Here is a 19,173-nt window from a genome sequence, read left to right as displayed (position 1 = left end):
AATCCTAATCTTTCCACAATCACGCAGAGCTACAAACAAAGTCCTGCTGCTTTTAAACACAGAGGCCAGGAGTTTTAAAAAAGAAAGCAGTGTGTTGTTCTATGAAAATACCGACCATGACTCTAGATCACAACAACACCCTGCTGTTATGTTTTATCAAAACAAGTCTATGCTAGCTAGCCTATGTGGCCTCTTTGGCTCATACACATTATATGGGACATTGAATTGGAAAATTGTACTAGAACAACCCTAAAAAGTCCTTCATAAGAAAATTCTTAACCTGTTCTTTACAGTATTTACATACAACCACTTGCAGGAAAAATTGCACACTGAACAAGACCCAAACATAACTGTAGCTTCGAGGGTGCGACTCAATAGTTGTTTTTGTTGCTCAAAAAATTTATTTTTATTACATTCTCTCTGATACTGTATTTTATTTTTGCTCCATCCTTCCTCTCTTCTTTGTTACCTCCCTCTAACCTTACTCCCTTGCTCCACCCAGACATGTTTCCTCAGGCTGTGGTTCCCAGGCTGGACCCCTGGCTCAGCCCTCAGTAGTCACATGACAACATCCCAGAGATCTAGATTAGCAAAACACTGGAGTCAAAGTGAATAATGCATACTCCACTGGAGCATCAAAAGGCCACCACTGATTTGCTGCACAGTGTCTGTATCGCTGCATACTTTTTTCTACGGGTGTGAAACCTTTCACTACAGCTGACTCAGCATTTTCATTTCCACAGGAAGGTAGGTAGTATTTGATGTCATTGGCATTGATTACAAAGTCATTGAAAAATAATAATAATTGTGAAGCGCTTTGAGTGTGTGAATGTCAAAGAGAAAGAACCATGTGTTATTATTATTATTTAAAAAAAAAAATGATAATGTGTCCATATATTTTATGGAAGTAAATCTTTATACTAATGAATAGTACTGTAATACAAATATACATATATGTTTTTGCTTCCAAATACACATTAAATGTGTGCGTTATGTAAAAAGTGAGCGTGTTTTTAAAGACATTTCAGTCCATTTACTTGCTTTTTTTTGTTTTGTTTTTTGTTTTTGATTTGCTGCTTTATTTACATTCCACAAACACAAATATTAATCATAATTCAATCTTTACACTAGTGGGGCTGGATAGAACATAATACTGTATACTTATTTAGTTTACTCCGACCTGCCACGTCCAATATGGCGGGCACACTCACGTACCGCAGCAATGGTCAACCCGCTCAAGAGGGGGTTCTATGTTGGTCTTTGTCAGCTCACCGCCCTTGTGGATACACCGGCATGTATGCACGCACGCGCAGTCCTGGCTCTTGGTCAACTGTTTCAGAAACCCAAAGTACAGTAATATGGCGTAATGGATGGAGGCGCTGTCACCTGTCTGCGCGCTCATATAAGCGCGTGTACGGCTGGGATGCAATAAAGTCATAATAGGTTGTGTGATGTTCGCGGAAGCCGGTAGAGAATAATTTCTTTTGACCGGAACACGGTAAGCGTACCTTCACGCCTTTGATTTATCATACATTATTTTTAGACAAATGTGTGGCTTCATGATGTCCACAATGTGTGTAGAACTCTAAAGTAAAGGTTAACAGTCATTATGTATTTAGCTTATTGAGTACATCCACGTGCTTTTTGTGTGAGCAGTGTGTTAGTGTGTGAAAGTTCATGGCATCCTTCACCAGAGGAGGAGAGAAGGTCAAGTACAGCATTGAGCAGGCAACTACGCCATTTTCGTTGAGTTTGGACTTTGGCCGGTATTTTGAATATCTTAAGCATTTGATGTACGAAACATGCACACCAAACATAAGAGTATTTTGAAATCGGAGCATAATTGTTTACCCTCATATATGAGATCTAGTTCAAGGCCAGGGCTGTGTCAAAAAAGTAAATGATGTGGAAAAAGTATTGCTCCTCTTCATGAGTTTAGTTTAGTTTAGTTTTTTTGCTTATTGGTGACAATGAAATGTTTCAGATCATCAGGCCACTTGTATTATCGCACAAAGAAAATCCAAGTAAAAATAAAATTGTTTTATTTGCTGATTTCACAACTCAGGGGGAAACCTAGAACACCGTCTGACTACTGTGGGAAATTAATTTACTGTAAACACATTCAAAATTGTTTTGACATTAATAAATTATTACTACATTTAAATAAAATAACACGAGACAGATTTAAAAAAGGGCCAAAATGATGATTAATTCTACTAAGACTGAAAGATGAAACATGTACTTTTTTTGTGGAGTTACCCTTTGAGATTAGTCATTTTAGAATTTCGAGGGTTTTCAAAATAAAAATCCAATAAGACATCCATACAAACACATCTCTCCCCATAGACAGTGACACCCAACCCTACCCAACCAACCAATCAACCAGACTACACACCTGACTATTTGACTGAATGGGCTGCTCCTTCCAAAAATGCCAAAACTTGCCATAGCTGAATGTTCGTAGTGAAAATACAGTCTGTAAAGCGTATCCCTCGGCAGATAAGTGTGGTCCACCAAAACAAAAACAGCAACCCGTTGTCCTCCTTTCGTTGTGAAGAAAGTATTGGCCACTCTTAGCTTGCCTCGGATGCCGCTAGCTTAGCATTAGCTTCTTGGTTGGAGCAAATGTTTAACCTCACCAACTGCTAAAAGTCCACAAACCACTGTCACCAATGTAACGCTGATATTTTCATGAGGTAGTATAGTTCCAAGTGAAGGCCACGGGGAAAGAACAGCACACGAGAGGGAATAGTTCCACAGTCAACTTTATTCAGTGTCTACACTCCGAGTGACTACAACATAACTCTCTCAATCCATCTCATCATTTGCCTTATCACCACAGATATCCTTCCGCCAATACAACTCACAAATCACAGTAGTTCCCCAAATAAGAAACAAAATAGGTCCACACAAATGCATACATCAATGTAAAAATACATATTTTTACAGTAGTAATGGGTGGTAGGCTTGCAAAGTGTGGTCTCTCTGAGGCACCGTAGTGTGTGCGCGCTTCAAAATAGTTGCATTCTATTAGTTCACCACTAGATAGCACTAAATATGACACACTTTCTCTTTAAGAAAAAAATATTTTACATCAAATCATGTGTGCCACAATGGGGTACCGCAAGATATACGCACCACACTTAATCAATATTCATGAGTCTAGCGAGGGGGTCAAACTCGGCCGGCCCGTCATGCTAGATGCATGTAAACAGTCTACTAGCGAGATGTCTACTGCGCTAAATCTACTAATTGTGTCAGACATTGATATCCCTGGTGCCAAATTCTCTGGTAAAGACATCGAAGAACATAATGTTCAATTAAGGAGATGGCTTGAGTGTTCAATGGCTGAAAAAGACGGGAAAAGAGCCGACCTGATCCAGAGGAAATGTGTTTTTTTCTTCTCCCCCTCAAAATATTCTCCTACGCAACTGATTCTCCAGTTTCAACAAGCTATCCTTCCATATGCCCTGTCTGTCATATCTGGTTGTCTTATGTCTTTGATAGTTGTTGGGGTACATTTTTATTGCTTTGTGTGTGTGTGTGTGTGTAGCAATCACATTTCTACTCGGAAATTCTTGGGCACGACAAAGAAAACTCGCTAAACCCATCATATCCTTCCCGCTTATAAACCCGTTTCCTCAATTCAGAAAAGGCCCTACAGATAAATTTTCATACATGTCACAGCTGCACAAAAAGCTAAAAATAAAAAAAATCAGGCGGTAACCATATACTAGGGATGTAACGATAGTCAGACACCACAATATCACTATTAGGGTTGTGCCAAAAAATCGATTCTCAAAAAGTACGTTTTAGAATCGATTTTAAATGTTCCAAAATCAATTTTCTTTAAATTATTTTATACTGTGTGCCTTTTATTTGGAGCGCTGTTCATGTTGTACCCGGTTTGGCCACTGAGGGGCAGTGTGGTTCCACACAGTCTAATACTCTGTTAAGTTGTACATTAGAGAGTAGAAGGAAAAAGTCACGATCAAGTTATTCCAATAAAAGTTAGTTTTTTTTCCAGCGTGGAGCCATTCTTTTGAGTGATAAAAGTGTCGCGATGAGCGCGCTAATTAACATTAGCAAGTCAGACTGGAGTAGATCATTACAATTCCTTGCACATCTATAGATTGAAGCAAAAATCATTGTTAATCAAATCATTTTGAATCAAAAATCGCTCTCAACCGAAAATCGATTCTGAATCGAATTGCAGGCCCAAAAATCGGAATCGAATCGAATTGCAAGACATTCAAAGATTCCCACCCCTAATCACTATATTGTGGGAAGGTTGGCAAAATCAAAAAATAGTCATGATACTGTGTAAAGACAATAAGTTGATAATTTTTTTATTTAAAGAAGCTAATATTGGGAAAAAACACAATATTGTGTTAACAGCACTGACGTTGAAATAAGCTTGGCCATGTCATTATCAGCGGCGCAAAGCATCATGGTCTATGTAATTCACAATGGGTTTTTTTTTGTTGGTTTTTTTACTCGGATGTTGAAAAATAATTGCTGTTATGATTGATTTATTGGAGTGATAACCTCCGCAGTGGCCAAAACATTCCTAATTAAAATTAAACTGCACTAATAAACTAACCACCAGAGGGTGCAAGAATGGCACAATGGAATACAACCTCACTTTTTTTTCTTATTTTTTTCTTTTTTCTTTTTTTTACAGATGTGCTACTTTTAATATGACGATATTGTGGCAATTTTAATATTGCAATACACGATATTGCCGTTATCGTATACCATATACTGTATTAAATTAGCCAACTAAAAAAGTTATTTAATTGACATTTTACACAGATTTTTTTAATGCATATAAAAGTGTGATGTGAATTGTAAATCAGATGTCTTACAACTAAACATTACTACATTGTACATAGGATTGTCAAAAAAAAAACAAGGTACAGTATCTCCCCCCCACCAAATCATCTGATCAAACTTGCCTTTCTTGATGTGTTTCAGATTGTGTAGATCTTCGTTTGGTCATTGACTTCCTCAACGCCACCATCATGTCAATGCTGACTCACGTGCTGGCATGTTTGTTTGGCATGGGCTCCTGGGTGGCAATCAACGGAATGTGGGTGGAACTCCCGCTAATTGTACCACAGATCCCCGAGGGTTGGTTCCTGCCATCCTACCTCACCGTCCTCATACAGATGGCCAACGTCGGCCCCCTCATCATCACCTTGATGCATCGTTTTCGCCCAGGAGTGCTGGATGAGGGTCCGGTTGTGTACTGCATCGTTGTGTTGGGGATCATCGCGACGTTCCTTCTGGCTTTCTTCTGGAATCACAGAGTGTCAATAGGGAGCAGCCAGCACAGTGTGCCTCTCTTGATATTATGTTTACTGCTCTCTGTGGTGGACTGCACCTCCTCTGTCACCTTTCTGCCTTTCATGATGCGTCTGTGCCCCCAGTACCTCACCAGCTACTTTGCAGGTGAAGGCCTCAGTGGCCTGGTGCCTGCACTGGTAGCTCTTGTTCAGGGTGTCGGGGTAGTCCGATGTCATAATGCCACTTTGACAGTTTTATTGAACAACACTTTTGAGAATTCCACAGTTAACACTGGGGAGCTCCAAGCGGTCTACCAACCAGCAAAATTCTCCGCTCAGGTCTTCTTCCTGTTCCTCAGCGTTATGATGGTTGTTTGCTTAATAGCCTTCGCCCTACTCAACCATCACCCAGCTGTGGCTCGGGAGAAGAAGAACGAGCGGTATTTCAGGGAAGATCTGACGGCGGGAAAAGACCAAGTTTTCTCTTTACACAGCCAAACACCAGAGCAGAAGCCGATGTTAAATCCCTTCCAGTCTGCAAAGAGGGAACCTCGCAGCTCCTTTGGCAGGGGCACGTACAGCAACTCCGAGGTGGCGTTCATCTTTGTTATACTTGCCTGGGTGAATGCTCTGACCAATGCGGTGCTGCCATCAGTGCAATCTTATTCCTCTCTGCCTTATGGGAACCAGGCCTACCATCTGGCTGCCACAATGGCAGCTGTCGCCAACCCACTGGCCTGTTTTATTGCCATGTTTGTGCCAATCAGGTACGCGTGACTAATGGAGCATTCTGAAAAATCCTCATGTCCAAATATAAGCTGGTCAAAGGCTAAATATTTCTATAACAGCACCTACTGTACCTTAGCTAAGGATCAAGAAGCATATTAGTAGCATGTATACTGTGTTTCTAATTGAATAGTCTTATATAGCTAACTGTTTAAAGATTAAATAAAGACTGTAAATAAAGGATTCTGTTTAATTTGTAGTTCTTTTCTTCCAGGTCTCTCATCTTCTTATGTCTTCTGACTGTGTTTGGCACGGGATTTGGAGCCTACATCATGGCAATGGCTGCTCTTAGTCCGTGTCCTTTGCTGGTCCACAGTGCCTCTGGAACTGTTGTTATAGTAAGATTCTGTCAACACTCCAGTTTTTCATTGTAATATTTACCACGAAGAACATTACACATAGAGGAGGTGTCAAAATTAGTGCATTAATTTCAAGTTCCACTAATTTGTTAAAAGTGCGATTAATGACCGCCCCTTACTTGGAAAGCTTTTACTGGGGGAATTAAAAAAAATTAATAATAATGCATATATTTGTGGAGACTGGGGTCAAGTTGTATTTTACAATTTTAAAAATGTGCAGAATTTCACAAATTACTTGATGTTAAAGATTAGATTGCTCTTAATATGAAAAGAAAAAAGCACTGAGCTGTCACCATCTTACAAATGCAATTATGCCATCTAGTGGCAGAAAATGACCAACACAAATCAATATCACGCTCGTTTTTTTTTTACAGTACATCTCAGTTTTATAAATTCTGAGCCATATTTCTATTAAACATTTTTTTCCACTTTTATGTTAACAGGAGTATGAAAACTATTATTACTATTAAAAATATTTTATTGTACATTTAGAACAACTGAAAATGTTTCGATTAATCGTGAGTTAACTATTGAAGTCATGCGTATAATTACAATATAAAAAAAAAATTATCGCCTAACTTATACGCTATATATATACTATATCGACTTTGCGCTTTATTGCATCATAATCTGTCATGGTACCATACAGTACAACATCAGATGGAGATACGTTAGCTGTTTATGCACAAGCAACATATAAAAATTTATCTGTCTATTCTTCATATTCCTCTGACCGTGCGTATCTAAACGACCAATGATAACTTGTTTTATGGTTTGTTAATTTTAATAAATCAAATGCTGACAACCTGGAATGTATGTTATGAACTGTTGCTTTACAATAAATGTACATTTTCACTGTCATGGAACGCAAAATAGTGTAAGTATGTGTGCTAACATTTCGATGTGTGTGAGTTATTTTCTTGATCCTTGAACAAAGTTAATTGACCACACGCTTTTCAGTTATTTTGATGTTTTTAAAGAAGGCTGTTTTTTTTAATGTTCACTTATTTAATTAATTTAATTATTATATTCGTATGATGTGGTGCAAGACTGTGACTATAATTTCCCCACACTTACATAGATATAATTTTCCCCTATTGCATTTTTGCCATTAGTGCTGGGGAAGAAAAACAAATCTATCAAGATGTAGGGCATAAGATATACATTTTTATTCTCACACACTATTTCAAGGTATTGGTACTCGTGACAGCAGCTGATACCAATATCGGCTACCTCCTTGTGGCCGTTTGAAGGTCAGGAACTATCCATCCATTTTCCTAATCGCTTATCCTCATGAGGGTCCCGAGCATGCTGGAGCCTATCCCAGGTGTCAATAGGCGGCATACCTCCTGAACTGGTTGCCAGCCAATCGCAGGGCACGCATAGACGAACAACCATTCGCAGCCACAATCACACCTACGAACAATTTGGAGTGGTCAGTTGCCCTGCCATGCATATTTTTGGCATGTGGGAGGAAACTGGAGTAGCCGGGGAAAAAAAACACGCAGGTACGGGGAGAACGTGCAAACACCACCTCGGAAGGCCAGAGCCAGAATCGAACCCTGCACCTCAGAAATGCGAGGCGGACGTTCGTTCTTTAAATTGTATCTGTCATTGGTCTTTTTTGGAAATTGTATGTATCAAAAATACTAGCGGTATCGGTACTTACTCAAGGATTAATAGTCCTACTGGTATCGATTAGAAAAAAATGGGGGTATCGAACATCCATACCAATAATATTCTTTTTATTATGAATATTTATGAATAAACATTTAGTTTCCCAGGCATCTCATGCGTATGTGGCAAATGTGAACAGAACAAGGGTGAAGGTGATAGTGTCTATTTCAAAGTTATTTAGGATATTGAGTCAGTTCCCAGTTTGAATTATTGTCATTGCAGTCATTACATAAAAAAAAAAAAATAGTTTCAATGCATGCATGTTGTGTAAAAAGACAGATATGTGTTTAATGCAATTTATGCACACATGTTTAGAATGCACATTCTGAATGAGGCCCAATGAAAGGTGTCTAATCTTTTGTCCCACTACTACATTTAAGTATGACATGACTGCATGTACTGTAATTCTATACTACAGCCAAATGCAGCCCAAAAAAAAAAATCAGTTCATACACTCTTCCTCTCATTAATTGAGCATTATGCATGCTGTAGTATGGAGTAAAGGTAATAATTAAGACTCGCAATAGCATTAACTGATACTTTTGCCCATGGCGTCATCTTTGAAAAGTAAAAACTGATGATAACGTTTCAACCTCAAAATACCATCAATGAACTATTTCATATACCTGTTACACAAACTCTAATTATCCCACATTTAACTTGTACCAAGCACATTGACAGCGGCAACTGTAACTTATGCCATCTGCCCTTTCCACCAGAAATCTGTATTGTGCTGTAGCCGAGTACACAATGACCATGTTTAATTGTTTTATTTTATATTATTTTGTCTTGTGCCTCAATTATTAATCCTTATGCTTTTATTTTGCATCTTGTGTCCTTCAGGTGCTGGTTTGGATCCTATTTGTTCTCTCGCTGTCCTACGTGAAGGTCATAATTGGAATCATTCTGCGGGACGAGGGCCACAGCGCCCTCGTGTGGTGTGGGGCAGTAGTCCAGTTGGGCTCAATGGTTGGTGCTCTTTCCATGTTTCCGCTGGTAAGCGTGCATGGCCTTTTTAAGTCAGGCGATGCCTGCAACACTAAGTGTCCCATGTGACAAAGAATTATGTTGAAAACACTACTATAACAAACCAGAAATTCAACATGTATTTGTACTGTAATATGAGCACGTTACTGTAGTGGGAGTGTTAAGTAATAACCCTGACATTTTGCAACTTTTCAACAGAGCTGAGTAGCCTCAGGTGTTTTTTTATTTTATTAAAATGTTGATTTCAGAGTAAATTGTTGCATTACTTTACAGACTGCTGTATAAATGTTACTGGGGAGCAGAAAGCAAAAATAAAACCAAAGTGAAAAATCTCTTCTTTTTATTTATTTATGATGTCACAACACTGAAAAGTAAAAGCACAATAGGAAGCATTGCATTATTATAAATGTCACCTTCATTGGAATCTCTAAAAGCATCTTTAGACTGAGAGACCGGGGTCGTCTATGCAAACAAACAAGGTGAGGCTGGTCTTTTCTTTCTGTTTAATATTGGGGTTCGAGTACTTAAAGTTTGTTGCATTCCACCCATGGGTTGTTGCCATTGCTTAATTAAACATTATAACACTTAATTTTTTAGAAGATAATCAATTACAATCTAAAGTACGGTACTACATGTATCATTTTGTATTTTAAGGAAAAAAATGTCTGCGTCAATCAAATATCTTTCTGACAGTGTGCATCACACTTGCAAAACAATAATAATAATTTGAATTTTAAAAAAGTACGCCAATAGCACTTATCTTTTTAAATTGTGTAACTTTTTCCGATGCTTTGGGCTGGTGAGTGTACAGTATTTAGGTATTTAGGAGACCTACCTTGCACATGCTGTAAATGACCACTAGATGTCTCTGTTTGAAAGGGAAAACAAAGAATTGAAGCGCCTTCATTTCCTTCAACTTGAACCAAAAAATTAACTTTTGCTAATCTAAGGACTTCATTATATTTCCCAAAAATGTACATAAATGCAGGGTGGCCTGGTGATCCATCCCTCTGGAGGGGGTCTGTCCATATTACAGTGTCTGCATCATATCCCCTTCACCCTAAATCAGAGAGTGTATGTGTGTAAGGAGTGAGTTCATTTTTCTTTCCTTTAATCCACAGAGACAGGTAAAAATGAGAAAGTCATAACTAGTCAGTGCCTGATTCAGATCCCAGAGGTTCCTTGTGAACATCTGGGCTCATCATCTCTGTGTGGCTCATACATCACCTGCTGGCTCTTATCTCGTCCAGTAGTTTCTATGACTTATGGTGTGCTTTGTGTAAATACAGCAGGCCAGTTCGGAAGGATTTGCAAGTGGGGTGACTGAGTCCATACATTTCAAAATGTCTAGTGATAATTGTCAGAATAAATGTAAATTAAAAAGCAAAAATGTTATTCCCTGACATTCTCCCTCTGCTTTATGCACTTTTGTCCATAATTTCAATCTAAAACACATGACTAAATATCCTCATTTCAATGTGTAGTTGTGGCCTGGGACTGCAGTATGCAGGGAATGATTGAATTTTGCAAAACGGCCAGGAACGATCACGTCTTGCCTGCTGTTATGCAATCGGCCATTCCCCACTCGCAACGCAGTGTCTGCTCAAACCTCAACAAGGGGGGGAAGGGGAGGGAGGGGGTGTCGTGGGGCTGGAAACCTCTGTGTCAGGACCAAAGGACTGTTAAAAAAAGAAGAAAAATCTTGTAAATGACTCAAGACTATATATAAAAGTGAAACTAAACCATTGTGTATGTAAAACTGGTCAACGTGAGCGAATGGCCACATCAGACGAAGAGTTTTTCATATGTGATTGCTCTTTAAGGTTTTAAATGAGGCGTTTTACACGCACATGCCCCACATCCTACATTTTTTTCTCACATGGAAAAGTGGACTATATACAGAACTCGCTGTTATTTTATTGTATATATGTCCCAACTGTTCGCTGTCCTTTCCGCAATGAGATTCAAGGTGAAAAGCACGTTTTAAAAAGCCAAATCTTCCATTTGTCCAAACATTTTCACAGAGTTTCACCTCCACATTTATCATTCCAGTGCATGGGAGATTACCTTTCCCGTTAGGTCCATTATATTCAAATGGGCTGGGCCTTTTTTCTTCTTCGCAACAAGACATAAAGTAATCAAAAGTTGAAAGCAAACACTCAAGGAGGCACTTAGCAAAAAGAAAAAAGAAAAGCTTTTATGATAAAACATTCATATAGCGTGCAGGAGACAGGTAATCTTTGAAGATGATAGGGTTGTCTTGTGGTCAGTTTCACTATAGTATAGCTTGGGGAGCCTTGGAGATGAATGCTGCTAATAACATCCCCGCCCACCCATCATCCACTGGACCATCCAGGCAGGACTACTAATACCTGAGCGTGTCTCCTCAGTGGCGTGAATGATGCCTTAAAGAGCTGTTGGAGGCTGGCCCAAAGTACGGTTCATTACCTTGACAGACTGATGACAGCTGACACACACAACAAATGAAGTCAATGCTCATAGAATTAGCATCAAGATTCATTTTATATAAACCAAAAACAAATTTGCTCAAAATTATATAATTAATACTAATCATGTAAAAGGGGGTTTCAACATATTGCTCATCTCTATGTCACTCATATCAAAAACCGCCACTAGTTGTTAACAAACGCTGCATATTATTCTACAAAAAAAAATACAAGACGGCTGGGGATGTTCCGTGTAAACAATTCAAACATATATCATGTTATGTTTCAATTGCTTAATAACGATCTGCTGTTTAACTAATGTTAGCTAATAATATGCAGTAAACCTTTTAAATTAATGGTGAGACTAGTTTTACTTCGCATTTTTTCTCTTCATCCTCTTGTTTTTTATGTGCCCCGAGGAATGACTTTGCTTCACTTTTTGTACTTCTTGTGTATTCCACCAAGCCTTCTGCTAGGGGGCCCTATGTGAGAGGATTCTCGACAGTGATATGGGCCAAAGTCAGTCGTTCCTCGGACCCCTAGACAAACCCGTCCTCACAGCTGAAGGCGGATCGAGGCTATCTCAAGAGGAAGCCATGTGTCGAGGTCAGCCTGACTGTACCTAGTTGGAACCTCTCGACCTCGCATCGCACATCAGCCTGGGCTCCTTTCCAGCCAGAGAGGTGACGTGACATTCCTTGTCTATAGAACCAGCTTCTAATCCTTATGGTGATGTTTTTGGAGTAAATTCTCCCAACAGCACAAAGTTTGAAAGCATTGAAAACACAGTATAATACCTGGGGTCCATTTCCAAATCAGATTTAGTGAGAAGCCTGAGTCTGTTAACCCTGAAATGCGGGAAACTCTAACTAACTGAAACCAGAGAAAGAGGCAACTCTAGCCTGTTTCATAAAAATAAGTAACTTAAGCACTTGGTCAGTTACCGTGGTAACAGACTCTATGAACCTAATCTGATCAGTACCAGGTTTATGTCAATGAACCTCGAGTTTCTCTCTGTCGCCGTCTCCTTTCAGCCACACACGACATTTGATTTCCTCATTCATTCAGTCAGCTGGCGAGTTTTGGCGTAATATATAGTTCTGCCGTCTGTTATTAAATAAAAAAATTAAAAAACAGTCAATAGGCCTATACTAACTGATTCAAACCCAAACATTTATAAATAGGTTTTGTAATACTTTGTTCTGCACTCCCAAAAACATATTTTTACTTTATTTATTTTATTTTAATTTTATTTTTTTTAAAATGTATGCTAGAGCATACAGAAGACTTTGATAAAGCTTCTGACATGAAGAGGTCACTTAAAGCAATGGTAGTTATTACAAAAAAGGGCCAGCAGCAGAGTATAAGAGATCAGCCACTCTTTCTCCCACTGTTTTCAACAGGTTTGTGAATAATGATGAAACTTAGTTATATTCTAATGCTAATTGCAGCAAAATGGAAACAGATACAAATGTACTTTTTTTGCTGATGAAAGAAGCGACTCTAATCTTTCATTTGGTAGGTTCCATGTTTTTATAGCAATAAAACACAATATTCAGTGGGCCTTGCAAAATCTGTCAAAATCCAGTAAAACAGTCGGGAGTGAAAGGGGTTGCTTTAGTGAAAATGGCTGGGAGTGAATGAGTTAAACATAATGTCCCTCTCAGTAGCAAGACAGCTAAGCACGTTTTACGTATTTGTTTGTTTTTGCTAGAGCATACAGAAGGCTTTGATGCAGCCTCTGACCTGAAGAGGACGCTTAAAGCAATGGTAGTTATTACAAAAAACGGCCAGCAGGTGGCAACAGAGTATAAGAGATCAACCAGGGTCATGTTGCAACAAGCTCTTTTTCCCAGTGTTTTCAAAAGGTTTGTGAATAATGGTGAAACTTAGCTATATTCTAATGCTAATTGCTGCAAAACAGAAACAGATACAAATATACTTTTTTCCTGATGAAAGAAGAGACTCTAATCTTTCTTTTGGTAGGTTCCATGTTTTTATAGCAATAGAACAGAATATTTTGTGGGCCTTGCAAAATCAGTCAAAATCCAGTAAAACAGCAGGGAGCAAAGGGGGTTGCTTCACTGAAAATGGCTGGGAGTGAATGAGTTAAAAGTCCTCTTTTTCTCGAACATGGCATTTCCTTTTGACAATTAACCTGTTGATGAGGGTGCAATCTAAAAAGAGGATTGATGAATTGAATTGTTGACCAACTTAATAAAATTGCTTCAATTGGTAATTAATTAATGTTTAATTAAATAATATATTCACTTGAGTTAAGATAATCCAAAATTAATCCAAAGTGAATATATTAAGTTCATTAAACAATATATTCTATTTTATTAAATTAATCCAAAGTGAATATATTAAGTTTACCATGGTGATCACTGATGCGGTCTTTAGGGTGGTGGTGCGTAGGCTTAACTCCAGGTAAAACTCAAACCAGCTGTCCTGGAACCGAAAATATTAGTTCCTATCTCAGGGTAGATCAACTCACAGTTCAGGGTGAGTGTCACAGTTTGTTGAACCTGCTTTGTGAAATGGATCCCTGGTGTTCAACTTGATTTAAACTCTACACCTGTAAAATTTTACAACTGCATCTTATGGAAATCATTTGCCCACATTCAGGGGAAAAAAACAGGTCTGATGAGTGAAAAAGAACAAAACAGGGATAAATAGTTTGGAATAAGAGCCATTTGGCAGAAATCCCAACTCAGACAGTCTAAGATCAGGCAGGCTGTTTACAGTTGTTGATGGAAGGGATTTGCAGTCACCTCATCATATGCTCGCTCCATGCGCATGCAGTCAGTGAGCAGACAACTGCAAGTAGACTCAACAATTTGTCAGGTACGCAAGCTCTCTGTTTGATGCACGCAGACATGTGGTGGACTCTTGCATATTTGCGGACACGGCAGGTATGACGAGCAGCTTTTGTAACCTTGGGACAGAGTCTGTCTGGCCCAGTTTCAAGTTTTTGTGCTAAACTAAGCTAACAGACTTCAGTCTGCGGCCTTATAAATAAGTGTGCAGCAGACATGTGCGATCCATTTTGTCATCTAACTCTGAAAGAAAGCCAATCGACATATTTTCCAAAATGTCAACCGCTTTGTCTTTCTCTAATAAGGGGAGTATAATAGTCTTATATTATTAATATTATTGTAATCATGTTTTCAATGTGCTTTGTCTTTGGAATCAATGATCACAAACCACATTGTATTTGTGGGTAGGATAATTCCCGCTCACAGTTCCACCCTCGATGATGTGAGAAGTTGTAACCAACACGGAGACAAAAGACCAACACAACAATCTCCAGCATGTGCGGAAGTCCTGGATTGCAAGCAGGGTCAGTCTGAGGTCACAGCGGGCATCCCATTAGTGGCCTTATTTAGAGTCTGATCCCTTTAAGAGGAGTGATTGGCCAGCAAAGACAAAGAATCATTACCTTTACCCGCCCCCTCCCTGCCAGCAGTCAATAATGAAGGATCATTAAAATGAATAGATGGACATTCCCCTTTTCTCCGGATCCTTATTGCAAAATCAGTGTCAGGGGAAATGAAGATTGAGCTCGGAGAAGGCGTCTAAAAGCCTCACAGTGTTTGTCATGAACTCATCTTCAGTGCCCGTCTGCTTTATCTACTGTAAGAGTCTGCACCTGCCTCAACTCTTGACTAGCCAAGGCTTTTACTGAAGTCCATTAAGCATATCTCTAATGTGCGCTACAATATACTTCAACGTAAACATTGTGCATATGTGCTAAAACATTTACAGCCAGCAATGGACGACTGATTGCTTGGGAAAGTCTCCGTGAAGAAGTGCAGCCTGCAAAGTGAACCAGAAAGGCCATATTGACTCCATTCACTTCCATGTGGACAATTGACAACAGTTGTGATTGCATAAACACACACTTAAAGATAATGAGCAGCAGTGGCGTTTTCTTTGACTAAGAAAAAAACGGTGTAAAAAAAAAAAATGGCTTGCTACAATTAATAAATTAAAACAAAAACAAATTCAGTCTGACAGCTGAAATAATTAAGGCAAAATGCAAATATTTGCATCATGCTTGCTGAATCTATCCCTGAAAGTGACACTTGAGTTGAATAGACAAAAAAAAAAAATAATATAAATGAGAAGTTTGGTAGAAGTATATTACTTAAAGAAATAATTTAGAATCTTGATTGTTTTAATTTTAATACTATTTGTTCACTTGATTGTGATTTCTTTTGGGGTGTGTGTGATGAAATTAGTGATGTTAAATGCCAGTTACTTTAAGACTGGAAGCAGTATGAGTTTGCAACTCTTTAGTAGTCATAATTACCGATACCAAGTATTGATCCCAATTGTACTTTTTATAAAGATAATTTCCCCCAAATACAATGACAGATCATTTTAAAGAAAGACCTTTATGTCCCAATATAGCATTTTCCCTTAAAATTACATGAAATTAATTGCAATTTTCTATTCTCAAATTTCTAGTTCTTGATTGTAAAACTGCCACAAGGAGGCACTGTATCAGCCGCTGTCTCGAGTATCGATACCTTGACACAAGGCCAGGTATCGGCCCGATACAATACCAGTTATCGGTACTCGCCCATCCCTTATTTATAAATGAAGGTGAATCAACAAATTAACTTCACATCAGGGAAAATCTCCTGCAGGCCATGGAACTAGGTTGTGGTGACAGGTGTGGAGGCATGCCAAGCCTGGACACAGCATGCAGGTTACGCAGGTTAAAGCATTGTGACCGGATGTCTCCTCCGTGAGCCGGCACCTTACCGTGGTGGAGGAGTTTGTGTGTCCCAATGATCCTAGGAGCTATGTTGTCTGGGGCTTTACGCCCCTGGCAGGGTCACCCATGGCAAACAGGTCCTAGGTGAGGGGCCGGACAGCACGGCTCAAAGACCCCTTATGATGAACACAATATAAGGACACATGTTTCCCTTGCCTGGACGCCTGGAGGTGGGGCTCATTGATGAGCTCGTTGACCCTGCACCCAAAAAGGCAACGTGGGTCCCACTTCCCATGGGCTCACTACTGGTGGGAGGGGCCAAAGGGGTCAGGTGCATAGTGGGCTGGGCGGCAGCCAAGGGCGGGGACCTTGGCGGTCCGATCTCCGGCTACGGAAGCTAGCTCTTGGGACATGGAATGTCACCTCTCTGGCAGGGAAGGAGCCCGAGCTGGTGTGCGAGGCCGAGAAATTACGACTAGATGTAGTCGGACTCTCCTCCACACACGGCTTGGGATCTGGTACCAATCTTCTCGAGAGGTGTTGGATTCTCTTCCACTCTGGAGTTGCCCACGGTGAGAGGCGCAGAGCAGGTGTGGGCATACTTATTGCCCCCCGGCTTGGCGCTTGTACGTTGGGGTATACCCTGGTACACGAGAGGGTAGCTCCCTCTACCTTCGGGTGGGGGGACGGGTCCTGACCGTCGTCTGTGCATATGCACCAAACAGCAGGTCAGAGTACTTACCCTTTTTGGAGTCCTTGGAGGGTGTGCTGAAGAGTGCTCCCCCTGGGGACTTCCTCCTTCTGCTGGGGGACTTCAACGCTCGCGTGGGCAATGACAGTGAGACCTGGAGGGGCGTGATTGGGAGGAACAGGTCCCCATCAGAACCCAAGTGGTGTTCTGTTATTGGACTTCTGTGCTCGTCACGGATTGTCCATAACAAACACCATGTTCAAACATAAGGGTGTCCATATGTGCACTTGCCACCAGGACACCCTTGGCCCCAGTTCGATGATCGACTTTGTAGTCGTGTCATCGGATTGGGATCGGATCGGATCGGGTAAAGAGAGGACTGGAGCTGTCAACTGATCACCACCTGGTGGTGTGTTGGCTCCGATGGCGGGAGAAGATGCCGGTCAGACCTCGTAAACCCAAACGTATTGTGAGGGTTTGCTGGGAACGTCTGGCAGAATCCCCTGTCAGAAAGAGTTTCAACGCCCACCTCCGGCAGAACTTCTCCCTTCTCTTTTGACTCTCCCACCGGGGGATGTGGGGGACAGTGGACCATGTTCCGCGACTCCACTGTCGAGGCGGACGATCTGAGCTGTGACCAAAAGGTAGTCGGTGCCTGTTGTGGCGGATATCCTCAAACCCGCTGGTGGACACCAGCGGTAAGGGATGCCGTCAAGCTGAAGAATCAGTCCTATCGGGCCTTTTTGGCCTGTGGGACTCCGGAGGAAGCTGACAGGTACTGGCTGGTCAAGCGGAATGCAGCTTCAACAAGGCAAAAACTCGGACATTGGAGGAGTTCGGTGAGGCCATGGAAAACTACTTCCGGACGTCTCAGGAGAGGAAAGTAGTGCACCATTAACACTGTGTATAGTGGAGATGGGGTGCTGCTAACCTCCACTCGGGACGTTGTGAATCGGTGGGGGGAATACTTAGAAGACCTCCTCAATTCCACCGACATGTCTTCCTTTGAGGAAGCAGAGTCGGGGGACTCCGAGGTAGGCTCTCCTATCTCTGGGGACGAAGTGGTTGGAAAGTTCCTCGTCGCAAGGCCCCAGAGAGGATGAGATCCACTCGGACTTCCTAAAGGCTCTGAATGATGTGGGGCTGTTGTGGTTGACACGCCTCTACAACATTGCGTGGGCATCTAGGACAGTGCCCCTGGATTAGCAGACCAGGGTGGTGGTCCCCCTTTTTAAGAAGAGTGACCAGAGGGTGTGCTCCAACTATAGAGGGATCACACTCAGCCTCCCTGATAAGGTCTATTCAGGGGTGCTGGAGAGGAGGGTCCGTCGGGAAGTCGAATCTCAGATTCAGGAGGAGCAGTGTGAGTTTCCTCCGTAGGGTGTCCCGGCTCTCCCTTAGAGATAGGGTGAGAAGCTCGGTCATCTGGGAGGGACTCAAGGTCGAGCCGCTGCTCCTCCGCGTGGAGAGGAGCCAGTTGAGGTGGCTCGGGCATCTGGTTCGGATGCCTCCTGGACGCCTCCCTGGAGAGGTGTTCCAGGCATGTCCCACCAGCGGGAGGCCCCGGGGATGACCAGGACACGCTGGAGAGTCTCTGTCTCTCGGCTGGCCTGGGAACGCCTTGGGATCCCGTCGGAGGAGCTGGTTAAAGTGGCTGGAGACAGGAAAGTCTGGGCAGCTGCTGCCTCCGCGACCCAGGCGGTAGTAAATGGATGGATGGATGGTGACCGGATGTATCAAATATGATTCAAAAGTCATATGTGGAAGTTGATTTGTTTGTTCAAACGGACCAATAATATTATAATATTTACAAAGAATCAGAATTTTCTCACATACATTTCATGGTTCAGGCTTTATAGGGTTAAATAATATAACCTCGACGATCATTAATTTTGTCACGGAATAAATCTCAGGCATTCTGAGAGGAAGGGAGAGAGGTAGAATGAGAGAGTGAGAGAGAGAGAGAGAGAGAGAGAGAGAGAGAGAGAGAGAGAGAGAGAGAGAGAGAGAGCATCAGCTATACAGCCATACAGTAGATGTTTTGTTGTTAAATACACCTGAGTTTACTGACAAGCGCCTTCTATGAACTACAGTATAATATAGATGTTACAATGTACTGTATTGTTTAAAAAAAAATCATTTTGTATAGCCTGGCAGCAAGCCTTACTGAAAGCTAGGTAAAGTCACCCCTGCTGTCACACCTCATTAAACA

General features: G+C 41.0%; 1 protein-coding gene across 2 annotated transcripts; it reads left to right on the top strand.

Annotated features, from left to right (window-relative positions):
• Window positions 1–607: 607 nt before the first annotated feature.
• slc52a3-2b (solute carrier family 52 member 3-2b) lies at window positions 608–9,429 on the top strand. Of its 2 annotated transcripts, none has more exons than XM_086078392.1 (4): window positions 608–747; window positions 4,978–6,055; window positions 6,289–6,412; window positions 8,954–9,429. In XM_086078392.1, exons 2-4 carry the CDS (start codon window positions 5,025–5,027, stop codon window positions 9,164–9,166), a joined length of 1,368 nt encoding a protein of 455 aa, XP_085934518.1. In that variant the 5' UTR covers window positions 608–747; window positions 4,978–5,024; the 3' UTR covers window positions 9,167–9,429. The 2 variants fall into 2 exon arrangements, with proteins under 2 accessions (XP_085934518.1, XP_085934517.1); XM_086078391.1 differs by lacking the exon at window positions 608–747 and adding an exon at window positions 1,299–1,498.
• The last annotated feature ends 9,744 nt before the right edge of the window (window positions 9,430–19,173 follow it).

This window comes from Leptonotus elevatus, chromosome 6 (assembly GCF_054856555.1).
Source record: "Leptonotus elevatus isolate MCC_2025b chromosome 6, RoL_Lele_1.0, whole genome shotgun sequence".
Lineage (NCBI taxonomy): Eukaryota > Metazoa > Chordata > Actinopteri > Syngnathiformes > Syngnathidae > Leptonotus > Leptonotus elevatus.
The sequence above is the reverse complement of the archived record's forward strand: the minus strand, read 5'-3'. Positions and strand labels throughout refer to the sequence as shown.